The sequence below is a fragment of the Alosa pseudoharengus genome, unplaced genomic scaffold (assembly GCF_046254945.1).
Source record: "Alosa pseudoharengus isolate Yale_2024_CS ecotype anadromous, Long Island Sound unplaced genomic scaffold, YU_APseudo_1.1 YU_APseudo_1.1_scf_1, whole genome shotgun sequence".
Lineage (NCBI taxonomy): Eukaryota > Metazoa > Chordata > Actinopteri > Clupeiformes > Clupeidae > Alosa > Alosa pseudoharengus.
Genome location: NW_027468564.1, coordinates 25,975,293 through 25,999,390, shown reverse-complemented (window position 1 = coordinate 25,999,390; position 24,098 = coordinate 25,975,293). Strand labels below are relative to the sequence as shown.

General features: G+C 41.1%; 1 protein-coding gene across 3 annotated transcripts; it reads left to right on the top strand.

Moving 5' to 3' along the window:
* The first annotated feature begins 1,882 nt into the window (after positions 1 to 1,882).
* On the top strand, positions 1,883 to 23,619 carry LOC143124068 (uncharacterized). 3 transcript variants are annotated; one of them, XM_076285352.1, is made up of 13 exons: positions 1,883 to 2,189; positions 5,413 to 5,748; positions 17,804 to 17,938; positions 18,487 to 18,696; positions 19,000 to 19,104; positions 19,201 to 19,392; positions 19,702 to 20,742; positions 21,230 to 21,373; positions 21,640 to 21,726; positions 22,289 to 22,519; positions 22,683 to 22,705; positions 22,815 to 22,933; positions 23,236 to 23,619. In XM_076285352.1, the coding sequence occupies exons 2-11, from the start codon at positions 5,449 to 5,451 to the stop codon at positions 22,692 to 22,694; spliced, it is 2,457 nt and encodes an 818-aa protein (XP_076141467.1). In that variant the 5' UTR covers positions 1,883 to 2,189; positions 5,413 to 5,448; the 3' UTR covers positions 22,695 to 22,705; positions 22,815 to 22,933; positions 23,236 to 23,619. The 3 variants fall into 3 exon arrangements, with proteins under 3 accessions (XP_076141467.1, XP_076141476.1, XP_076141485.1); XM_076285361.1 differs by lacking the exons at positions 1,883 to 2,189; positions 5,413 to 5,748 and adding an exon at positions 11,136 to 12,352; XM_076285370.1 differs by lacking the exons at positions 1,883 to 2,189; positions 5,413 to 5,748 and having other exon boundaries at positions 17,321 to 17,938; positions 18,484 to 18,696.
* Positions 23,620 to 24,098: the final 479 nt, after the last annotated feature.

The following is a 24,098-nucleotide window of genomic DNA, read 5'->3' as shown; positions in this document are numbered from 1 at the left end:
ATATATGTGATTAATTCAGATTAATTAATCACAGAGTATGTAATTAATTAGATTAATTTTTTTAATCGATTGACAGCCCTACTATGTAGACATATCGAAGCTTGACAAAGCCTTGACTCAGGGGTATACGTTAAGTGATACTACGATTGCAGTTATGTGATATATTTGTCAAACTAGGCTTTCAGCTCAGATCTGTGCGCGTTCTCGGTGTTGGAATGACTGGCCAATCGTGTAACATGGAGACGCACAAGACCGCCTCTATTTAAAAACAATTACTTCCGCATTCATGAGCGATAGCTTAATCTACACTGCGGTGATTTTTTGTGTCTAACCTATAACATCAAATAAATCAATTGTCATCAGTTGTTGTATGGTATGCACGTCCATAGTGGGATATTTGCACGCACCGCCCTATTAAAGCGCATTCGAGATCAAAAATGTTAGTAGAGGCGGAGCTCCACCTGTAAGATATATGACAGAATCCTACACGTGAGATAATTTCGTTTTTAAGACAATTGATTGGTCAGTGTCCGGTAGATTACACGATTTGAACTATAACTTAGCACATAACCTCCTCCCGACCAGGGGCCTGTACTACGAAGGGAGCTTAACCTACCCAGATGTAACCCAGGGTTACTTTGTTAAACCGGGGTTGACAAAACCTGGTTATCTTTAGTGGTGTTAATCGGTACTACGACGCTGATTATGAAGTTGATTTGTTGAGCCGGGGTTAACCCCATTGGAGTTTGTGCGCGTTCACATAAAAGGGGCGGGTTGCAGCGCAAATCACCACTTTCAGTGATGACGCGTTCACCTTATTTTACAGATGAGGAATGCACAATTATTATGACAAGTTACGAGGAATTAAAACCCACTCTACGACAAAAATCAAATACGTCGGCAGTGAACAAAGCAAGGCAAGGCTGTTGGCAACGTATTGCAGATCGGGTAGCCTAAATGCCTAAAAGTAAAGTTTTATTCCCACATGTTCTTCAAATATGTGTTACGGAGGATTAGTAGCTTACGGAATGTCTGAAATGAGTTGAAATAATTAAATAGCCTAATTTGAGTTCATAGAAAGGCCTACAGATGCAACCCAATTCAGAAGTGGGCATATAGATTACAGTAATAAGGATAATTGAATGTTTAAGTAGCCCCCATTGACTGATTTAGTGTATGCCTAATCCTGTGAACATTTCAGATGCAACACCATTGCCAAACGCACATGGCAGCAGGTGAAAATGAAACACAAAAACATTATTCAGAATAGTAGGTTTATATAGTTATAGCTTGCATTAATATTTCTTAATTATGAAAACATGTAGGCCTAGCTTAGCCTTCACTTGGCCTCTGTTTTACAGCTAACAAGAAACAGGTGTCTTCGAACACTGTAGGAGGAAAGGCACCAGAGTGTTTTACAGTAGCAGAGGAGTTGGCCATCGCAAATAATAGTGGAAGGCCGATTATGGAGGGGGTTGAGGGAGGCATTCGGTCGGATTCTGGTGCTGTGGAAATATGTAGCCTTTATGAGCAGGGTACAGTAATATGACATTCAATTCAACAAGTTTGTTAAAATGGTGATTTTTATTTATTAGGCCTACTGTAGGCTATGTCCGATTTATTTTAGGACATAGCCTACAGTATTCTTGCATCACCGATTGAATACATGAATGTCCACGTACGGGCATTGCTATGAGACGTCTTACTAGATCATCTGACAAAGATAACGAATTCCCTCGGCTGACAATCTATATCTTCATAGAGAATATCGTCCGGGTAGGATATATTTTCTGGCGGTCTCTAAAACCCCTCGCCCTGCGAAGAGAGTCCCTCACGATTTGCGCACAAAAGGGTGTGGTTAACGTTAACCAAGAACATAACCTGGTCGGAGCAGGTTTGAGATGCAGCGTAAATTGCCATGGCAGCATACCTCGGTTAAAACCTATCCACCTTTCGTAGTACGGGTTAATCGGGAAGTTACGCCACACGTGATCAAGTTACTCTCGAAGTTACCCAGATAAGCCAGAAACCCCGCTTCGTAGTACAGGCCCCTGGACTATAAAACCTGACAGAAGAAGAAGGGTTAATATGACGGGATCCCTCACTCCGCCTTTATGAGTGTGTGAACTTTGTTATCCGGAACACAGTTAGCCCACAGCCAGACTGAACCACATCATTTGAGGAACAAGGTAAGCAAATTGCATACTGTCTATGGTTTAACCATGGTATTTAAAGTTTCAGTCGGTATGAGCTACACCAGGCGCGTAACTGAAGCGTTCCGTTCGCGATGCGTAAGATCCATTTTAAATAAATGGTCTATTTTTTCCCTTATCGAGTTGGCTACACGCTAAGTATCGATTCTTCGAAAGTGAAAGTAGCTCTCAGCTACTGTGACGTCAGATGTAAACTTTAAGCAGGCACGAGATAAACTATGAGATTGACAACTTTTTTAAATGGTCAGAGGCTGTCGCGTTTAGTTGAAAGCACCGTTTTTATAGCTATCCATGTGTGTTCACTTCTGGCTCCTTAGCTATCATCAGGGTTTCCGTTGTCCGGTAATTACCGGACATTGGCCGGAAAAAAAATGAAATGTCCGACAAAATTAAATCTCTCCGGTCAAATTGTACGATTGAAATTGGCTAATAATCCCGTCCCCTAACGCAATCTGAATTTGAGAATAAGCCATAATACGTAAGCCTATGCGTCCTCTATGTTTTTAAATGAACAGGCTCTACCGTTTGAAAAGTAAGCTATTAAACAACACGCATAGCCTATGCTGCATTTCAAATAGGAAGCGCACGCTTTAAACGTCCATGTTAAACAACGAACAGTGAGGCGGTTCAAACATGGCCAGGCCCAGGCAGACTAGCCTTAAACGTTTTTTTCAGAGGCCAGACGCGATGGATGATAAATTGGTAACGTCTGAAGCCTCAGATGTCCGGTCAACTCCACCACCACCAGATAAAAAGCAGAAGTGTCGGGCGTATCTGTCGGAATCAGTGACATTGGAAGTGGAGTTGCGGGGGATGCGGCCGCTCCAAGACACTGTCATTCTCCGTGTACACTTAACATGCAAAGTGTTCTTTACCCAAAGCATACAGTAGGCCTATGCGTTCTCTGTCTATGATCTGGTTAGGGCCTCCTCGACAAGGAGATTAGGCTACTGGTCCGCGAATAATTTCTGGCACAATTAAACGGTATCATTGAACCGCGGCCGAAAGAAAAATAAACTAAACATTTCTCAGAACATTTCCTAATTTATTGTTATCAAATAGAGGCATAACATTAGGGGGTAGTGGTGTGAGCGCTCATTCTTGTATGTGCGCATCTGTGTAAGTTACTGTAAACAGTCACCACTGGAGATAACGTAGCAGCAACAAACAATGTAGCCTTTTTAAAACAACGAACGAAGCGTTCATGAAAAGATACTGGCTAGATCTTGTTCGGTAGGTTTATGTTAGGCTAATGAACATGTTGCATTCTATACAGCTTGATTATAGCCTGTCTCCAGTTTTCTCTTAATTTGACTGATTAAGAAGCGATAATATATTTGAATTTGACCGGCATATCATCAAAATGTCCGGAAAACGAAACCTCTGCCGGTCACTTTGACCGGTGTTGTGTGCCTTCTGGTTTCTCCACCTACTGGTTTCCTTGCGCGTGCATGCGCTGCAGCAGTTGTCAGACATTCACAAACAAGTTGTTTTTAGGCGGTTTGAAGTCGCTTTTCATATACGCCATGAGCGCTCGGCTACATTACAGCCACTCGGACAAAAGACGTAAAAAAATATATGTTTTGAAAACTAGCATTAAACTGGATTCGATACCGCAAAAGCAATACATGCACGACTCTGTCCAGCCTGATTCCCTACTCCTTGAGCCAACTAATACCTGGCTGTTACGCGATACAATTAACTATTGTAGGCTACCATCAATTAATAACGTAGGCAACACCCAGGTAACATGTTGTCCAGGCTATCTGAAACAAGTGGTTGCCCTTCATCTAAAACAACTGGTTACCTTAGGCTGCTACGGCCGTCAGTGCACTGTGCACAGTATGCTACTCTTTGTGGTTGATCAAATAAAAATAAAATATGTATTTGGTGATGGCGTTATTGTAGGTCTATTAGTAGTAGCCTAGTAGTAGTCTAGTAGACCTAAATTCTTAGAAATTAAATGGTACGACAGAAGAAACGATCTACATTTTAGCGCACCAGACCGCGATGTCTTCAAGGGTTGATTGAATGAAGGGAGTTTGCAAAAATTAGCGTATTTTTCAAGTCAATAAACATTCTTACGAATGTCTTTGTCAGGGAACATTTGACTTTTCAAAACCATAGGCCTGATAGTCGCTCAGACAAGGAGTTAGGCTATAAGATAAAGGCAATACCATTTGTGTCACCTAATGCAAGACAAAATGTTGCTTGTGTGGTTAATTAATAGGTGATTGATGACGGTTTTCAGCGAATTGGAGTGGCTCAAAGAGATAATGCGCTGAATAGGTCGGTCTGGTACATAGGTGTGCGTATTTGTTGCAGGTTCGAATCTATTTTAATGCTATTAAGTGCAAAATTATAGCCTTTATTTTACATGTATTTTGTACGAGTGATTGTAGTGTAATGACCATGGGATAGATATGAAATGCGACTTCAAATCCGCCGAAAACAACTTGTTTGCGAATGTTTGACAACTCCTGCAGCTGTGGCAACGCGAGCACGCGCAAGGAAACCAGTAGGTGGGGAAAACCAGAAGGCACACAACACAGGCACCATTTTTTTCTAGCGGAAACTCTGGACGATTTGTAGGCTAGGCTATTCTATTCCGTCACAGACAGACTTGAAGGTGCAACACATAGCCTATAGGATTTTTGGTTGATTTGACCATCAGTTAACTTAGAAACAGTACTTTACTTTGAATAGAGAATAGAAATACATCATAGGAGTGTTTAACTTAAAATCTAGTCTGGAGTAACTCAACATTTGACACGGTGACACCGATATGTTTAGTGTTCTAAAGACGTCAATTAGTCCGTTATTTCCAAATTGATAGCCAAGGAGCCAGAAGTGAACACACGTGGATAAAAACTGTGCGTTCAATATACAACTAAACACGAGTAAATACTTTTATAACCCTTGAGCCAGCTCCTTACGTGACCTCAATGTCGATGCAGCGTTTGATTGCACCTCCAACAGCATGGCGTAGCCTATAGGCCTACCTGGTTACCTCCCAAAGACGCCCACAAATGCCCTTATGTTTGTGTGAAAGAAATCTTGACTTGAATTCGTCTGAGCAAGTAGGCCTAGCCTAACAAACTTTTAATCAGCTAATGCGATCTATTTTGACTTAAATCATATGGCTGTCCTTATTTCAAACATGATAATTTTTTTATTTGATTTTCTCCTCCCCCTGTAGTCTTGTAGGCTACTCCAAGTTTTATGTCAGACGGTCATGGCTGGTGCCTCACGCAGTGAAGTTGTTCAGCTCAGTCGAGTGGAGAAGCCCTGGAAGCCGCGGCATCGCCGAGATGCAGAAGACCAGACACGCATTCTGTGCGGCGTGCGGAGCGTGCTCAATAAACTCACGCCGGAGATGTTCCAGCCGCTTATGAAAGAGCTGACCAAGATACTCTCTTTATTAGTCCACTCTGAGCGCCATCTTAATGCCGTGGCTGAGATGGTGGTGGAGAGAGCCATCTTAGAGCCACTAAATAGTGAGGCTCATGCCAACATGTGCCGCTGTCTTATGGGGGTATGTGTATGTGTGTGTGTGTGTGTGTGTGTGTGTGTATGTGTGTGTATTTGTTTGCACTTTTGCTATATGTGACCCGAGGGGTATTTCACAAAGGCAGAATTAAGACATCCAAGATAAGTGATAAAGCGAGGTTTGACATAGCGTTGTCTGGTCATCCTAGCTCAACTCGTTTCACTAATGCCAATCCAGGATGAGTAGGAGCGACTATGTCAAGCCAGGTGTAAGTAAATCAGGATGTGTGCCCGTTCTCGTTTCTGCTCCAAAGTGCCCACGGTTGGAATAAAAAAGACGCGGGAAATAGCGTCATTCACACAAAGTGAACAACCGCTTTTGATATAGACTAACAATGAAGTAAAGTTGTCCTTTGTGGAATGGGGAATCACGGCTATTTCTGTAAAACAGCAGGAGTAGGCGTGGTAGACCAACTGAATGCAAATTTACGTATGCACCCACGTGTGAGTGCTTCCTTGTCTCGGCACGCAACGTCATTAAGAAAGCGCTTGCCACTGCAAATATGCACATAGTATGATATACCTTAATATTATAGTTGAAAATACCTTCGAAAACTTGCCCCTCCACTTCCAATCAACTACAGTAGGCTATTCATCAAACGTCTATCAATAAAATAAGCAACCAATGAGTAGGCCTATGTTAATAATTATAAGGCTATCACAATTAAAATAATAACCATATGGTAGTAGGCAGACTATCTGTTTTGTTTTGCGAGCAAATACATTTAACAAATAGTTTATAAATGGAATAAAGCTCCTTAAAAATTAGCACAGAGGTCTAATGTGAATGACAGCTAGCTGAACCAATAAGACGACATAATTACTATTAGAACTAGAAAAGCATTTCCTGAAGGAAATACAGTGCATGAAAATGCAAAAATATGATGAGTTCATATGGTTAAATTATTTGCTTGGTAGATAAGGTTTACTATAGTTGGAATGACTGAACAGTTAAATAGGTTGATAATTGAAATGGTTAAATTATTTAGGCAGATAGTTGACGATAACTAACAGTTGGAATGGCTCCAATGTTTGCTAGTAGTTATGCTAACTATGTTAAAGATAATAATGGTAACCAAGTAACTATGCTAACTAGCATGCTAACAATATTAAAATGTTAACTATGCTAACCATATGACTTAGCTAACCTAGCTAATAATTTTTATTAGTTATGATAACTATGCTAATTAACATGCTAACATGCTAATTATGTTAACCATGTGACTTAGCTAACTTCGCTTATCATTTTTAACAGTAATGCTAACTAGCATGCTAACATGCTAGCATGCTAACATGCTAACCATGTGACTTAGCTAACTTAGCTAATCATTTTTAGCAGTTTTGCTAAAAAATGCTAACTAGCATGCTAACATGTTAGCATGCTAACTATGTTAACCATGTGACTTAGCTAACTTAGCTAATCATTTTTAGCAGTTTTGCAAAAAATGCTAACTAGCATGCTAACATGTTAGCATGCTAACTATGCTAACCATGTGACTTAGCTAACTTAGCTAATCGTTTTTAACAGTTTTGCTAAAAATGCTAACTAGCATGCTAACTAGCATGCTAACATGCTAGCATGCTAACTATGCTAACCAAGTTACTTAGCTATCTTAGCTAACTAGCTACAGTGGGTAGGAGTCATAGTTGATGACAAGTAACAGTTACAATGGCTGAACAGATAAAAGTTCAGTAGTTTAAAGGGTTAAATTGTTTAACAGTTAAATATTGTAGTGAGGACTTTTATTTTGAAACAGTTTTTGGCAGAGGAAGCAGTTGAACAGGATGTGTAGTCTTAATAGGGCCAGTTTGTATGCTTAAAGCCTGAGACTGGCAGTTGATGCAGCTGGCCCGAACACCTGCCATAGGATTCTAATTGCTTAACGGCTCTATTGTGATGTCATCAGCCCATGTTAAGTCTATGGGGAAATTTTGAACAGTTTTTAATTAATAGTTTAAAAAGTATAAAAGTTACAAAGCTGAAAAATACAAAGCACCCATGTCCTAAGTAAGACCTACGTAACATAGTTTGAATGAAGTTTCTACGTTAAGCGGTTGAAGCTGCATTAATTGCGTTAGAAGAAGAAGAATAAGAAGCCTAGGAAGAACAGTACAGTGCATTTTCATGCACTGTAATTAACTTAGCTTGGCTGTTAGCCTGGTCGGGACCAGGCTAGGTGCAGAGAATAAATCTCCATGGTAACTTATGTGCCATCTCTTTTGTGAAACCAAGTCAAGGCTAAATTCATCCAGGATAACCTAAAAATCCCAGCTTAATCCCTTATCTAGGTTTTGTGAAATACCCCTCTGACCTGGCAAAATGAGTCATAGACAGGTGATATTTTTGAGATATGGGCTTCCTAGAGGCATTTTTTAGTAAAAGTTAGGAACAGGACTTTTTAACATAATTAAGGTGTGCTGAATCCAACTAGCCCTGTTCCCAAGCTGAATTTTGAGTTTATGACCATCGAATTAGCATAAACAAAATGGTTGCCAAAATGGCGATTTTCATTGGGCGGATGTCATTATACCATGTAAATTAATTCATATTGTTCACAGAAATCTTCCTTGGCCAATAGATCAAGGATACAGGCTGTGAAAAAAAGAAAAAAAATCTAGTATTATGCCCATGTTAATTACCTGAAAAAACCTTTGAAAAATGTAATTGTTAAAATTTTATAACTTAGCAGGCACACGTTATTTGACAAATGAGACTTATGTTTTTTGAGGGTCAAGAAAGATGTGTAGTGATGAAATGTAACGTTTAAAATTGTGGCCTGGTTAGGTCTTCGGACTTGAAACCAAAAACCGGTTCGATCCCCGACCAGTAGGAAAAATGTGGGTGGTGGAAAGGTTGAGCACTAGTCTCCCATGCCCACATCCACGGCTGAAGTGCCCTTGAGCAAGGCACCTAACCCCTCACTGCTCCCCGAACATCACTGTAGCAAGGCAGCTCACTGCTCCAGGTTAATGTGTGCTTCAATGTGTGACCTGTGTGTTCACTAATTCACGGATGGGATACATGCAGAGACCAAATTACTTGTATACCCAAGTATACTTGGCCATAAAACCTGATTTACATTACATTTACATAATTGAAGCGAATTGGGTTGGTAATGTATGTAGTCTCGGAGTAACACAGGCCTTTACCCATTTCGGTAACACTTTACGGTAAGGGTACTTTAATTAATTCATGATTTATGTATTACTTCATTCATTAATATCTAATTAATCATCAGGAATTTACTGAGTTCATAGTTTGTCATTTGTGACCTCATACATAAACACATTACTAAAGTATTAGGTACGGTGGGCACATCATTATGAATTATGATGTATTAACTATGATCATGACTTTATTTTTCTGCCAAAAATGTGGTCATAACTGCTCAAATTCTGATTTGAACATAACTTTGGAGTTCTCTAAATACATGTAATTATTCACTACAATGCATGAGCAATTATCCTAAAATTCATGTAATCATGATGATCATGCTTAAGAAATCATAAATCATAATGATATACCCATCACACCTAGAGATGCACCGATATGGAATTTTAGGGCCGATAACGATAACCGATATATATTGGTTTGTTGTGGCCGATACCGATACGATAACCGATAATATTACTCTTGAAAAAAAATGTGAAAAGTGATTTGGGGAAAGCATTTAATAATTTTATTGCAGTAATTTTACCTACCACCAAATGATGGACAGAACTCATAATAGTCCTCAATAGTACGGCAGTCAACAGTATGTGTGGCTCCTTTAAGTGAACCTGACGTCAGTGAATTGCGAGTGAGTGGCTAGAGAGTTTGAATCGTTTGCATTTAGGACTAAACGCTCATAAACGGCTCAGCTTGGAATAAGCTACAGTATAGCGACCAAATCAGAGTTTGTAAGGGAAACTTAGGTTTAGTTTCAACTGCGGGTAACTGAATAAAGCTGCAACTCCTCAGACTGTATCTTATGTCTACTCTGTTGCGCACAACCTGCTGCAGCAGAAATGAAAGGAGTTAGCCCCGAAGGTTTTAATAACTTATTATGATGACCTGTCTGGAACTGAAGCACGAATAGTTAGCATATTTCTAGGTAATAATACAAAACCCAAGCTAAAGTAATGCAAATATAATACTAAAACACAACTTAGAACTAGGCCTACTTATGTACTCGTCCCACTATAACGAGTTTGTTTATTTGTTTCCCCGACCAGCGCGGTAAAGTGCAAACACACCAGCACAAGACGGTTCTAGATAGGGCTGAGCTCCGCTCTGTTAAGGTTAAATGGCGGATCATTGACGAGAAGATTTTGAGATGCACAGATTCCCAAATGAACGCATATCCACAGATTTTGTTAGAGTGGTGAAATACATTCACACCTCTAACATTATATTGAGGAAAAAGTATAGCCAACCAAGCTCAAGTAGCTCAGTGTAGCAGGACGGACCTTACGTAGGCCTAAATTAGGACTTTAAAAAATATCGGCGCAAATTATCGGCCAGAATTCTGTTATCGGACTGATAATAATATTTTCATTTTTTCACTTATCGGCTAATAATATATCGGCCGCTGATATATCGTGCATCCCTAATCACACCTAATGCTTTAGTTGATGTGTTGCTCATACATGAGGTCATCATGAATGAGAGTATATGAATTCATGTCAATTCCTGATGATTCATAGGATATAAAGGAATGAAGTAATGCATAAATCATGAATTAATTCATGCATGAATTCATGATAATTCATGTACCTTTACCATAAAGTGTTACCCATATTTCTTCATAACATTTGTGTTAGTAAAATGATTGAATGTCCTGTGAATTAATAGCTAGATGAATAACTTTATAACTAGTGAAAGTTCAAGTTTAAGTTACTTTATTTGTACCCAGAGGTAGATTTTGTTTGCAGTATAGAATGCTTCAAGAGAATTTGCCAGAACAGGAGCACAGAGGATGCCATCTTTACGGCAATTCACTCTGCCCTGTCCCTCCTTGACAATAGCAACACCTATGTGAGAATGCTGTTCATTGACTTCAGTTCAGCATTCAACACCATTATCCCCTCCAAACTGATCACCAAACTCAGTGAACTGGACATCAATACCTCCCTCTGAAACTAGATTCTGGACTTCCTAGCCAACAGACCGCAGTGTGTTAGATTAGATAACCTCACCCACTCAACCCTCACCCTGAACACTGGTGTGTGCTGAGCCCTCATTTACTCCCTCTTCACCTACAACTGCATACCTGTACATGGCTCTAACACCATTGTCAAGTTTGCAGACAACACTACGGCATACCTGTCAACATGTAGCTTTCCAAAAACGGGAGATTTTTTTGGGGGTTGGGGGCGGGGGGGGGGGGGGGGTGGATGATCAGTGTTTATACCGGATCTGTGTTTGCATATTTAATACGTTTCATACACGTGTTTCAACACTGCATTTCGGTCGTTGCTTTTACCTTACCATTACCTTACGCATGCCAGTTATGTATCCACCAGCCTACTTCCAAAATTCCAAAGCTGTCAGATTTGGTTCCGAGGGCACAAGTTTAGTGTATCAACAACACTCAATAACAGTTTATGTGATGTGTTAATCAATTCATGGGTTTCATCAGGTCCCTTTTCACGGGTGTATTAATCAAGCACCATGCAGTCTGCATTGATAATCAAGATGCTTGATTTTATACACCTGTGGAAAGGGACCTGATGAAACCCATGAATTAAATTCCCAACAATTTCACAACAGCTAGTTCTGGAGTAGGCCATTCAACTAGCCCGCTTGCTTACGACGAGACTCAGGCTGCGCAGTCGGCACCCGCTTCCTTATTTGGGTTTTGGGTTGCCAGGTTTTAGCCTATGACAAAACGGTTGAAATTGAAACTAAGTGATCGTGTATGTGTAGGGTGTATTTCATACACAATCTGGCAACCTGAATGGATCAATGATTTTAAAATGAAGTTTGATGGCCATGCAAATTACGGGAGTTTTCCGGGAGAAATAACAAAACGGGAGGGTGCTGGGAGATGACCTTGAAATACGGGAGAAACCCGGGAAAAACGGGAGTGTTGACAGGTATGCACTACGGTGATTGCTCTCATCAGCAACAATAATGAGACAGCCTGCAGGGAGGATGTCCAGCACCTAACATCGCGGAGCACCGACAACAACCTGGCTCTCAACACCAAGAGGACCAAAGACCTCATTGTGGACTTCAGGAAGTCAAAAGCTAGCACACAAAGCCCCATCCTCATCAACAGGACTGAGGTGGAGCATGTCACCAGTTCATGTTTCTGGGTGTCCACATCTCTGTGGACCTCTCTTGGACCCTCAACACCTCTACCTTGATCAAGAAGGCTCACCAGCATCTCTTCTTCTTGAGGAGACTAAAGAACACAACCTGTCTCCTCAGATCCTGGTGAACTTCTAAACCTCTACCGCTGCACCACTGAGAGCATCCTCACCAACTGCGTCACAGTATGGTATGGCAACTGATCTGCCTCCGACTGGAAAGGACGGCAGAGGATGGTGAAAACTGCTCAGCGCATCACTGGTTCCTCACACCCCTCCATCAAGAGTATAATAAGGTGATAATAAGGCTAATTAGCATAATACTAGTTTTTTTTGCATTTTTATATTTTCATAGCCTTTACTTTTTATTTATTGCCCACGGGAGATTTCTGAGATGCACAGTTGTGAACAATATTAGTTTATTTACATGGTATAATAATGCCCGTCCGAAGAAAGTGCCCAAAATCGCCATTTTGGCAGCCATTTTGTTTATGCTAATTAGATGATCAAAAACTCAAAATTCTGCTTGGGAACAGGGATAGTTCGATTCAGCACATGTTAATATGATAAAAAGTGCTGTTCCCAACTTTTACTAAGAAATGCCTCTAGACCCATATACAAGGACTTTTTCTTGAGATAGCACTTGTCTATCACAATGACCCACAATATCACAATTTTGTTATCAATGGACAGTGTTTCCCCTACAATGTATTCATCAGCGTCGTAGCGCCGCTCCTGGAAATCAAGCGCCACTGCAAAAAAGTTGCCTAATTAAAAAAAAAAAATTGACGCAAGTGAACTTCAGGAACAGCTGCCGTTAGTTCTGGGGCCTGTACTACGAAGGGAGCTTAACCTACCCAGATGTAACCCAGGGTTACTTTGTTAAACCAGGGTTGACAAAACCTGGTTATCTTAAGTGGTGTTAATCGGTACTACGACGCTGATTATGAAGTTGATTTGTTGAGCCGGGGTTAACCTAATTGGAGTTTGTGCGTGTTCACATAAAAGGGGCGGGTTTCAGCGCAAGTCACCACTTTCAATGATGACGCGATCACCTTATTTTACGGATGAGGAATGCACAATTATTATGACAAGTTATGAGGAATTAAAACCCACTCTACGACAAAAATCAAATACGTCGGCAGTGAACAAAGCAAGGCTGTTGGCAACGTATTGCAGATCGGGTAGCCTAAATGCCTAAAAGTAAAGGTTTATTCCCACATGTTCTTGAAATATGTGTTATGGAGGAGTAGCTTGCGGAATGTCTGAAATTAGTTGAAATAATTAAATAGCCTATTTTGAGTTCATAGAAAGGCCTACAGATGCAACCCAATTCAGAAGTGGGCATATAGATTACAGTAATAAGGATAATTGAATGTTTAAGTAGCCCCCATTGACTGATTTAGTGTATGCCTAATCCTGTGAACATTTCAGATGCAACACCATTGCCAAACGCACATGGCAGCAGGTGAAAATGAAACACAAAAACATTATTCAGAATAGTAGGTTTATATAGTTATAGCTTGCATTAATATTTCTTAATTATGAAAACATGTAGGCCTAGCTTATAGCCTTCACTTGGCCTGTTTTACAGCTAACAAGAAAAAGGTGTCTTTGAACACTACTGTAGGAGGAAAGGCACCAGAGTATTTTACAGTAGCAGAGGAGTTGGCCATCGCAAATAATAGTGGAAGGCCGATTATGGAGGGGGTTGAGGGAGGCATTCGGTCGGATTCTGGTGCTGTGGAAATGTGTAGCCTTTATGTGCAGGGTACAGTAATATGACATTCAATTCAACAAGTTAGTTAAAATGGTGATTTTAATTTATTAGGCCTACTGTAGGCTATGTCCAATTTATTTTAGCCTATTCTTGCTCAGATGTTCAGCATACTGTAGGCCTATGTCCGATTTATTTTCGGACATACAGTATTCTTGCTCAGATGTTCAGCATCACCGATGGAATACATGAATGTCCACGTACGGGCATTGCTATGAGACGTCTTCCTAGATCATCTGACAAAGATAACGAATTCCCTCGGCTGACAATCTATATCTTCATAGAGAATATCGTCCGGGTAGGCTATATATATTTTCTGGCGGTCTCTAAAACCCCTCGCCCTGCGAAGAGAGTCCCTCACGATTTGAGCTCCAATGTCGTATGGATCATCCAGGTCAGGCTCGGACTGGTAATCTGTACAACCGGGCAAATGCCCGGTGTGCCGGTCCACATGTGACTTCCGGGATTTTTTTCTTTTTTTTAAAAAGTTATTTAGCCTATTTGCAGCCCGTCATGTAGACCTAAATGCAGTTGCATCCATTTGGATTGGGGGGTGACAGGTCAATCATTTTGGCCTCTTCATGACAGGTTCAGTGTGTGTTATGATCGCGCCCCCCTGCCCCACCCCTCAAGTGGATTTATCCAAGCAGCTGCTTGGTTTGTGGGGAAATATAGCCTAGTCCATGCTGGTAGCCTAGGCTATATAAGTGCCTGGTGTTTACATCATCGCAGTTTAACCGTAAATGGCAATCAGAGGTGTCTAGTTTTATTCCATAAATATATTGCTGAATATTCAGCGTAAATTGCCATGGCAGCATACCTCGGTTAAAACCTATCCACCTTTCGTAGTACGGGTTAATCGGGAAGTTACGTCACACTTGATCAAGTTACTCTCGAAGTTACCCAGATAAGCCAGTAACCCCGCTTCGTAGTACAGGGCCCAGGTTTCATGTCAACAAATAATAGTAGGCTAAAGCCCTCCTTACACTGACAGACTTTGGAAAGATTTGCAAAGATTTGGAAAAGATTTTTGAAAGACTACAGTCTTAGACCCTCTCACATCTAAAGACAAGTAGTAGAGTTTTAAGTCACAGACTATGATTTTGCAATGACTAGGGATCTTGCAGTGTCACTAGGGTTGGGCGATGTCGCCTAAATTGGCATTTGACGATGTGTACAGTAAAACATTGTGGCGGGGGGAAGTGAAAGTAAAGGGCTGCGCTCGCGCAGTCCAGGCTATAGGAGGGCGAAGTAAAACACTTTTACAAATAACGAATCCCGATTACCACTCCGCTGCTGTCTGGGACTTTTGCTAAATGCATGAAATACAAGCCTTACAGTGAAAGACGGATAGGCTACCTTCTGATCCTATAATTAACAAAATAAATTGTTTATTTTAACACAGAGGAGAAGGACGCATTTGGCGCTCGCTGTAGCCTCGCAAAAATATTTGAGCGCTAGATAGTCGTAGCCTAACAATAATAAATCTACATTTTCTGCTAAAACATTAGGCTACATATTACGTCCAATGTAGGCTATAGGCCTGCGAGACATGTAGGCTACACATTCACGTCACAGTCAGGAATTATTTCAATAAGAGGGTAGACTAATAAGTCTTTTATTTTACAAGACGGTATGACTAATACGTGATAACTGTTTGGCTGACAGCCTTTAAAGTAGGCTCAATTTCATTTTCAGGGAAAGGTTTTTTTGTTTTAGCCTGTTACAGCAGGAATTAGTGACTGACATGTGGGGGCGTGGCATCACGACCATCGTGATGCCTGTCAACCATCACGATGGACGATGATATCGTCCATCGGCACAACCCTAAGTGTCACTATACAAGACTGCAACTAGATTCCTTTAAATTATTACCCATCGTGCAATAGATAAACAGGAACTGAAATGATAGCCTACTAAACTCAAAGTTGTATTTTCGTGTTTCTGTAGCATTGTTTCATGCGTGACATTCCTAACCGATATAGAGTTGTTCTGTCACGTGGAAGAGCCGACTAAATATGTATAAGAAATGACAAATATTATAAGAATAACAAATAATCTTATAGGCTACAACTGTCGCCTACTTTGCCCCTTCCTGTTTGGTTTTGGAGAGAGGTCACTATTGGTTTTTATAGTTCACGTCACTATTTGCATGAGCCACGACTAGAAAGACTTGCGATAATAACGAACATGTTTGATATTGTCGTAACGGCAAAACTAGAAAAGGACTGACTCCGACTGACTTAAAACCGTTAAGATTGGCACCTTACACTTAACGATCTAGTTGACGGGAGCGCGCCGCGATTCCAGTACAACTCCCATGATTTCTGTCCGACTTTTAGTCGCCGACTGTGAAAACCGACCAAAATCGTACAATGTAAGGCCGCCATAACGTTGAAGGCGCAGTCAGGATTCCACAGGAGATCACGCTTGTTTGTGTTTGTGTTTAAGTTTATTAGCAGACGCAATTTTGTGCAAAAAAACGTAGCCTACATTATGTTAACCAAGGAACCAAATTAAACATGCCGTCGAGAACCAAGGTGAAGTTAGTTTGATATTTGATATTCGGATATTCGACAGATATTCAATTTTTTTTAATGCAGCCGGTTTCACCCCGTGTTTGCAGACAATGTACAAACAGATGACCTGTCTACTTGCTCCCAGCCGACCTACTTAGGGACCGTCTATAAAGTACCTTCTGAATTACCTTCATAGTCTTTTTTGTCAATAGCTTTGACATCATGTGACCGAGGGACTCCAAACCAATGCAGAATAGTTATCCTATATGGGACTCATCATAGGACTGTATGCACGCTGTATTTTATATGAATTTTTTTTAAAGAAAATACATTATTTCATATAAAAAACAGACTCCTTTTTTTCAATACCTCCCAAGCCATATGACCTAGTGACTCCAAACCAGTGCAGAATAGTTATCCTTTATGAGATTCATAAGACACACCTCTTTTTATAGTCACTGTTTGCACACTGTATTTTATATGAATATTTTAAAGAAAATACATTATTTCCCATAAGGAATGGTCTCCTTTTTTTCAATACCTCCCAAGTCATGTGACCTAGGGACTCCAAACCAATGCAGAATAGTTATCCTATATGGGCCTCATCAGACACACCTCTTTTTATAGCGACTGTATGCACACTGTATTTTATATGAATTTTTTAAAGAAAATACATTATTTCATATAAGAAACAGACTCCTTTTTTTCAATACCTCCCAAGCCATATGACCTAGTGACTCCAAACCAATGCAGAATAGTTATCCTTTATGAGACTCATCAGACACACCTCTTTGTATAGTCACTGTATGCACACTGTATTTTATATGAATATTTTAAAGAAAATACATTATTTCCCATAAGGAATGGTCTCCTTTTTTTCAATACCTCCCAAGTCATGTGACCTAGGAACTCCAAACTAATGCAGAATAGTTATCCTATATGGGACTCATCAGAGGTGTGTCTGGTGAGTCCCATATAGGATAACTATTCTGCATTGGTTTGGAGTCACTAGGTCACATGATGTCAAAGCTATTGACAAAAAAGACTAGCTCGCCCCTACCTTCAGTAGCCTATTCCCAGATAAATTCCACGCATTGTTTCGTTTTTGTTTATGATACAGGCAATGCTTTCAGGCCATGTTGCTAACATACCTAGGCTGTGAAACTAATGGCGACCTTACATTGTACGATTTTGGTCTGTTTTTACTGTGTATTTCGCTCATAATATGTCTTGTAACACATTGAAAATAAATAACAAAAATACAAAATTAACATATCAAAAGGGACAGTGGTTTCCAGAAATAGGTCTGGACAAAGTGCATAATTTTGTGCTACCCAAGTATCATGAAGTGTGTGTGAGTGAGTGAGTGATCTCAGAACCCAGTTTCATATAGTGGCTAGCTCTTGTATATGCCAGAAATGTGTTTGAGTGTCTGTCTCTGTGCTCCTCAGCTGAGTGTGCCCACGGAATGTACACCCGGCCAGACAGTGCACTTTCGGAAACTTCTGCTAAACCACTGCCAGAAAGAGTTTAAGATGGGCTTGGATGTTGAGGAGAAGAATATTGAGCTTGTGACTTGCTCTGGGGTATGTGTGTGTGTATAGTGTGTGTGTGTGTGTGTTTGAGTGTGTGTTTGGTTGCTTCATGCATATGTTCATGCTTCATGCATATGTTTTGGTACATGTTCAGTGTTTCCCACAGAATTGAATTCCATTTTTGGTGGTTGGTTTGCAGAATTAACTTGAATACACCAGTTTTTAACAAATTAGCAAAGCGTGGTTATGATGCTAACCAGATTTAAGCACAATTTAGTACAACCTGGAAAATCCTTGTGTGGTGGTCAATGTTGATATTGTGGTGGGCCACAACAAATAAGTCAATGTATGGGAAAAACTTATGTTACACGACGTAGGTTAAGGCAGCAGTTGTGTGTTGTTTAAGCGGCCGCCTTAGCTGCAAAGTGCTGCGGGAACCCCTGGTGTGTGTGTGTGTGTGTGTGTGTTTGATTGCTTCATGCACATGTTTTAGTGAGTGTCCTCATTTATTTTTGGTACATGCTACCATTATGAGCCATCATGTAATCATCTCTTGTTTTCTGACCTCATTTCCTCTCTTGCTTCTTGCCTGTAAGTAGGAACAACAACAGTCTGTAAAGGACACTGACATCCGGATGGTGGGCATTGTAAAGTTCATTGGCCAGCTGTTTCAGCTGAAAATGCTTACTGAGGCCATCATGCATGATTGCATTGTTAAGTTGCTGAAAGCACAGAGTGAGGAGAGTCTTGTGTGCGTCTGTGTGATGCTTTATGTCACTGGTAAGGACCTGGACTTTGACAAGGCCAAGGTCAGTTTCTGTGCGTGTGTGTATCTAAATATAATAATTGTAATATTATTTAATATTTTGCATCTATAATGCTGACTTGAAGGGGGTACATTTAAAATGTAGGGGGGGGGGGGGGGGACAGCTCTCCCTTAATATTAAAGCAAAAGGGCTTCTTATATTCCAAGATGATTTGACACAGACTTACCCAAAATGACAATAGCAGGTATGTTTGTGTGTGTCACAGCACACAATATATTTTAATATATTTCAGAATGACTGCTGGTAAAACATACAGTATATGATTTGTTTATATTTTTCCTGCAGCCTCGTATGGATCAGTATTTCAACCTGATAAACAAAATCATAAAGGAAAAGCAAACTTCCAACAGGATACGTTTCATGCTGCAAGATGTGATTGACTTGAGACAGGTAAGCACACACACACACACACACACACACACACACACACACACACACACACCTCATTTTACATTCTCTTTCCCTCTGCCCATCCCCTCTCTCCAGGCAAACTGGGTTAGGCATGGTGATCCTGGTCCACAAACCATTGCTAATATCCGTAAGCAGGCGATGGAGAAAAAGATGGGGACCAACAGACGACCCAAGAGTAATGTACTTGAAGCCTTTCTCAACTTCCAGACATTGCCAGTGGCAGCACACCAAGAAACCAAGACACGCTTTTCAGGACAGATATCAAGGGTGGGTGTGTGTGTGTGTCTGTGGTTGTGTACATGCATGTGTGTGTGTATTTCTGTCCGTGCATGTGCTTTGTGAGCGAATGCAGTTGTGTCTGTCAGTTTGCATGCACATACTCATCATCACATTTTTTGATCTGTGTCATGACTGAATGCTAAATGGTCCTCTACTGCTCTCTTCTCCTGCAGCAGCGGCTATTATATTTACTAATACTATATATTATCACATCTTCACCTTTAATAACCTTTCATCATTTGTCAATTGAACACCTTCTTGCATGTTAACAGTTCCTCTCTCCCTCTCCCCTCCTAGTTCATACCTCCACTAGCACCACCAGCAGCAACACCATCACTACCACCTGCAATAGTACCACCACTACTACTTCCAAGAGTAGAACCAACACTACTACTCCCAAGAGTAGAACCACCAGCAGAACCACCACTACTACTCTCAAGAGTAGCACCACCAGCAGAACCAACACTACTCCTCCCAAGAGTAGAACCACCAGCAGAACCACCACTACTACTCTCAAGAGTAGCACCACCAGCAGAACCAACACTACTCCTCCCAAGAGTAGAACCACCAGCAGAACCAACACTACTCCTCCCAAGAGTAGAACCACCAGCAGAACCAACATTACTACTCCCAAGAGTAGCACCACCTGCAATAGTACCACCACCACTACTACTCCCAATAGTAGCACCACCAGCAGAACCAACATTACTACTCCCAAGAGTAGCACCACCTGCAATAGTACCACCACTACTACTCCCAATAGTAGCACCACCAGCAGAACCAACACTACTACTTCCAAGAGTAGAACCACCAGCAGAACCAACACTACTACTCCCAAGAGTAGCACCACCAGCAGAACCAACACTACTCCTCCCAAGAGTAGCACCACCAGCAGAACCAACACTACTCCTCTCAAGAGTAGCACCACCAGCAGAACCAACACTACTACTCCCAAGAGTAGCACCACCTGCAATAGAAACACCACTACTACTAGCACCACCAGCAGCAGTAGCACCACCGCCAGCAGCAGCACCAGGAGCAGCAGGAGTGTGGAGTGTCCCCCCCCTGGAGGACGACCTGTCCTGCCCCGTGTGCTGTGACATCTACACCGACCCTGTGGTCCTGCCCTGCAGCCACAGTTTCTGCAGGCCGTGCCTGGAGCGGAGCTGGAGGGAGAAGGGCGTCCGGCAGGAGTGTCTCATCTGCAGGCAGAAGACCACCGCACACAACCCCACCCCCAACCTGGCCCTGAGGAACGTCTGTGAGGCCTACCTGAAGGAGAGGAGCGCTGGGACCCCGCTAACCGAATCTGACTTTAACAACACCGAGACGCATTTAGTAAGTTCTGTAGTAGGCTGACAGTGTAGATTTATGTGTAGTAGTAGTATTGATCACAATTTACTGTGCACATGTACTGACTGCATGCAGAATTAAAAATGTATGTAGTTGTTCAAAAGTATTTAGCTCAGTAGAGTGCAGCGATCCATCATCACCAAAAGGTTTGGGGGTCCCATATGATCACTTCCATCAAGTAATTTTCTGGTGTTGAAATCTAAAATATTGCATCTTAGTGCCTTAGCTATATAGACACTCAAACTTGTCCTATACTCCTACCACAAATACATATTATATGTATATCTGTGTAAATACATTTGATTCTTCCTTTGATTGTCACATTTTGATTCTTGTTTTGCACACCTATTAGCCCTGATGTCCATATATGGTGTTTTGCACACCTATTAGCCCTGATGTCCATATATGGTGTTTTGCACACCTATTAGCCCTGATGTCCATATATGGTGTTTTGTGCGTCTCCTGCTGTTAGGTCCAGGCTTTATGCCCAGAGCACGGGGAGAAGCTCCAGTTCTACTGTCAGGACGAGGACCAGCTGGTGTGTGTGGAGTGTGTGACTCAGGAGCACAAGACGCACGCGGTCTGCTCCGCTAAGAAGGCCGCACATGAACGCAAGGTGAGACCGCTTTCCGGAATAGAAAGGAATGCAAAAATATGTGAAAATTTTTCTCTCTCTAAAATTAGAACACAGTATGATGTATGTCTGATGTATGTCTTGGTGTATCAGCAACAAACAGCATGTAGATTCCCTCTTTCTAAAAAATAACAAACTTAATTTGGACAAAGAAACATTTTAAGAGCAATGTTCTTTAATCGTATGACAGGTTTCCTTTTCAAAGATTAGATGTGAGTATTGTATATTTGTACTCTCTCTCTCCATAGGATGAGCTGAAATGTCTGATAAAATCACTGGAGGATGATGTGAAGAAAAATAAGACTTTAATTGAAGAAGTGATGGCACACATCAAGGTGAGTTCATGAAAATGATGCAGAATTGTTTAGTAAAATGGTAGAACGTGGGTGGATAATCTGCTGACTGACTGTAAAAGATCACCATTTGTCTCTCTTTACATAAACACATGATAGGAGACCGTGGCAGAATTTTTGAAAGTATGAAGACGCAGGCCTCAGTATCTTTGAACTTATTCCCGTACTGAGAACACACGATTAGAATTGATGTCTCGGCAGTTGTAGCAAAATAATCATATTATGCAGCAACAGGGTATTTTTTCACATTGTGTCAAACTCATTGCCCAGACTCCAATGCTGGAGGATCTTTTTTGTGCGGTCTGTGACAGGCCAATCATAATATACAGTAGCAGTGTATTTCTGGAGGGTCTTCATTGTGTGTATTGTGCAGTCTGTGACAGGCCAATCATATTATACAGTAGCAGTGTATTTCTGGATGGTCTTTATTGTGCGGTCTGTGAAAGGCCAACCATATTACACAGTGGCAGGGTAATGTTAAACTTACTGCCCAGACTCAGATGCTGGAGGGTCTTTATTGTGCGGTGGTTGTTGCCTGTTCCAGGCCCAGGCAGCACAGACGGAGACGCAGATAAAGGAGGAGTTTGAGAAGCTCCACCAGTTCCTGAGGAGGGAGGAGGAGGCGCGGATAGCAGCCCTGAGGGAGGAGGAGAGGGATAAGACTGCCAACCTGGAGGAGAAGATGGAGGCCATAGAGAGGGTGATCTCCTCCCTCTCTGAAAGGATGAAGCCCATTGAGAAGTTGATGGAGACGGATGAGGTGTCCTTCCTACAGGTAGGCATGTGTGGGGATGGGAGAAATACTGTATCAATTGAAAAAATGCATTCCAATACAAACAGTCTCCTTACATCATTAATGTAGGTACTCTAATGGCAACCAGTGTTGCACTAAAAAAGAGAATAACCTTTATTTATTTTATTTTCCTATTGTCCTGCAGAAATTTTCATAATCAAAAGAAAGGTATAGTGTCTGTTTTACAAACAATATGTATCCAAATACCAGCTCATAGTATAGGTCATAACACCTGACCTCCCTCTCTCTCTCTATTTCTCTCTCTCGGTCTCTCTAGAACTCAGGAGGCCTTCCTGCATCCTCATCCAGGGTTCTGGATGCTGCTGGACGTGTCCAAGTATCTGGACAAGCTGAGCTACAGAGTCTGGGACAGAATGAAGGAGATGGTTGCACACAGTGAGTGGCTCAGTGAACCTTGTTAATGATGTATCAGTAGATGGATATGGTAGAAAGGAGCTCATAGTAAACAACAATATCAATGCATATAAATGGAAACACTATGTAGTATTCCTGCAGTAGCTGGTCCAAGTAGCTCCAAGATCATATGTTTAATACCCAGGAAAGACATTCACATGGAGCTGTAAAATCTGTACAATGGGGCGATATAATGGGCACATATCAATTCATCAGTCTTATACTGGATGGGCTGCATTCTCATATATTTCAAATGTTTGTATATTTTGTGTCCCTCCTTTAAGGTGCCGTCACGGTGGGTTCAGACACTCTGCAATTCCACCCAGTGATATCAGCTCCCGAGCACCTGGAATGCTTTGCAGCTGGTCTAGAAACTTCTGGAATATGGAATGCAGGAGGGGTCTTAGGACAAGCCAGAGTGGATCACAACAGTTTCTGACGGCAGAAGGGGTCACGTCCAGTTGCAGGCTAGAGATGGGTGATGATTGGTGATCAGAACAGAAAGACTGCACTTTTGGTTGGATGTATTTATTCAGTTCAAGAACATGGTCCCTGTGTTGCGCAACTCTAACATGTTTTACTGCTTTATTGTAAGATGGGAGAAAATATTGATTTTGTAATCAGTGCTGTATTACAAATGTTATATAAATCTTTAAATTAATCACAGACCGTTTGTGGAGTACAGATTCATTCATTCATTCATTCATTCATTCATTCCTAATACATGCAATTGTCATTTTAAGAGTTGAATGGACATCACAATGTATTCACATCAACATATACTAGACCAAATCATAATGTGAAATAAACATACGTGTTATTCTGCTATATTACCACTGGGTGGAGCAAGAGGAGTATGCACATTTGTAGGACTAACCAGCTGATTTACAGTTGAGTTGTTTATACAATGAATGTCATAATATGCTACCATGTTTTTGGACAAATCTATTAAATATATAGGTATTCATTAGACCAAGGTCTACATATTGTATTGGCTTTAATTGAGATTGTCTGACCTTTTTCTAATTGACATCTGCTACAAGTCTAACCAATTGGTTATAGAGATCATTATACTAATAAAAATAGACTGTGGCCCTAAGATAATATCTACAGTAGTCTATGTATAAGCTATATAATTCTAATCACT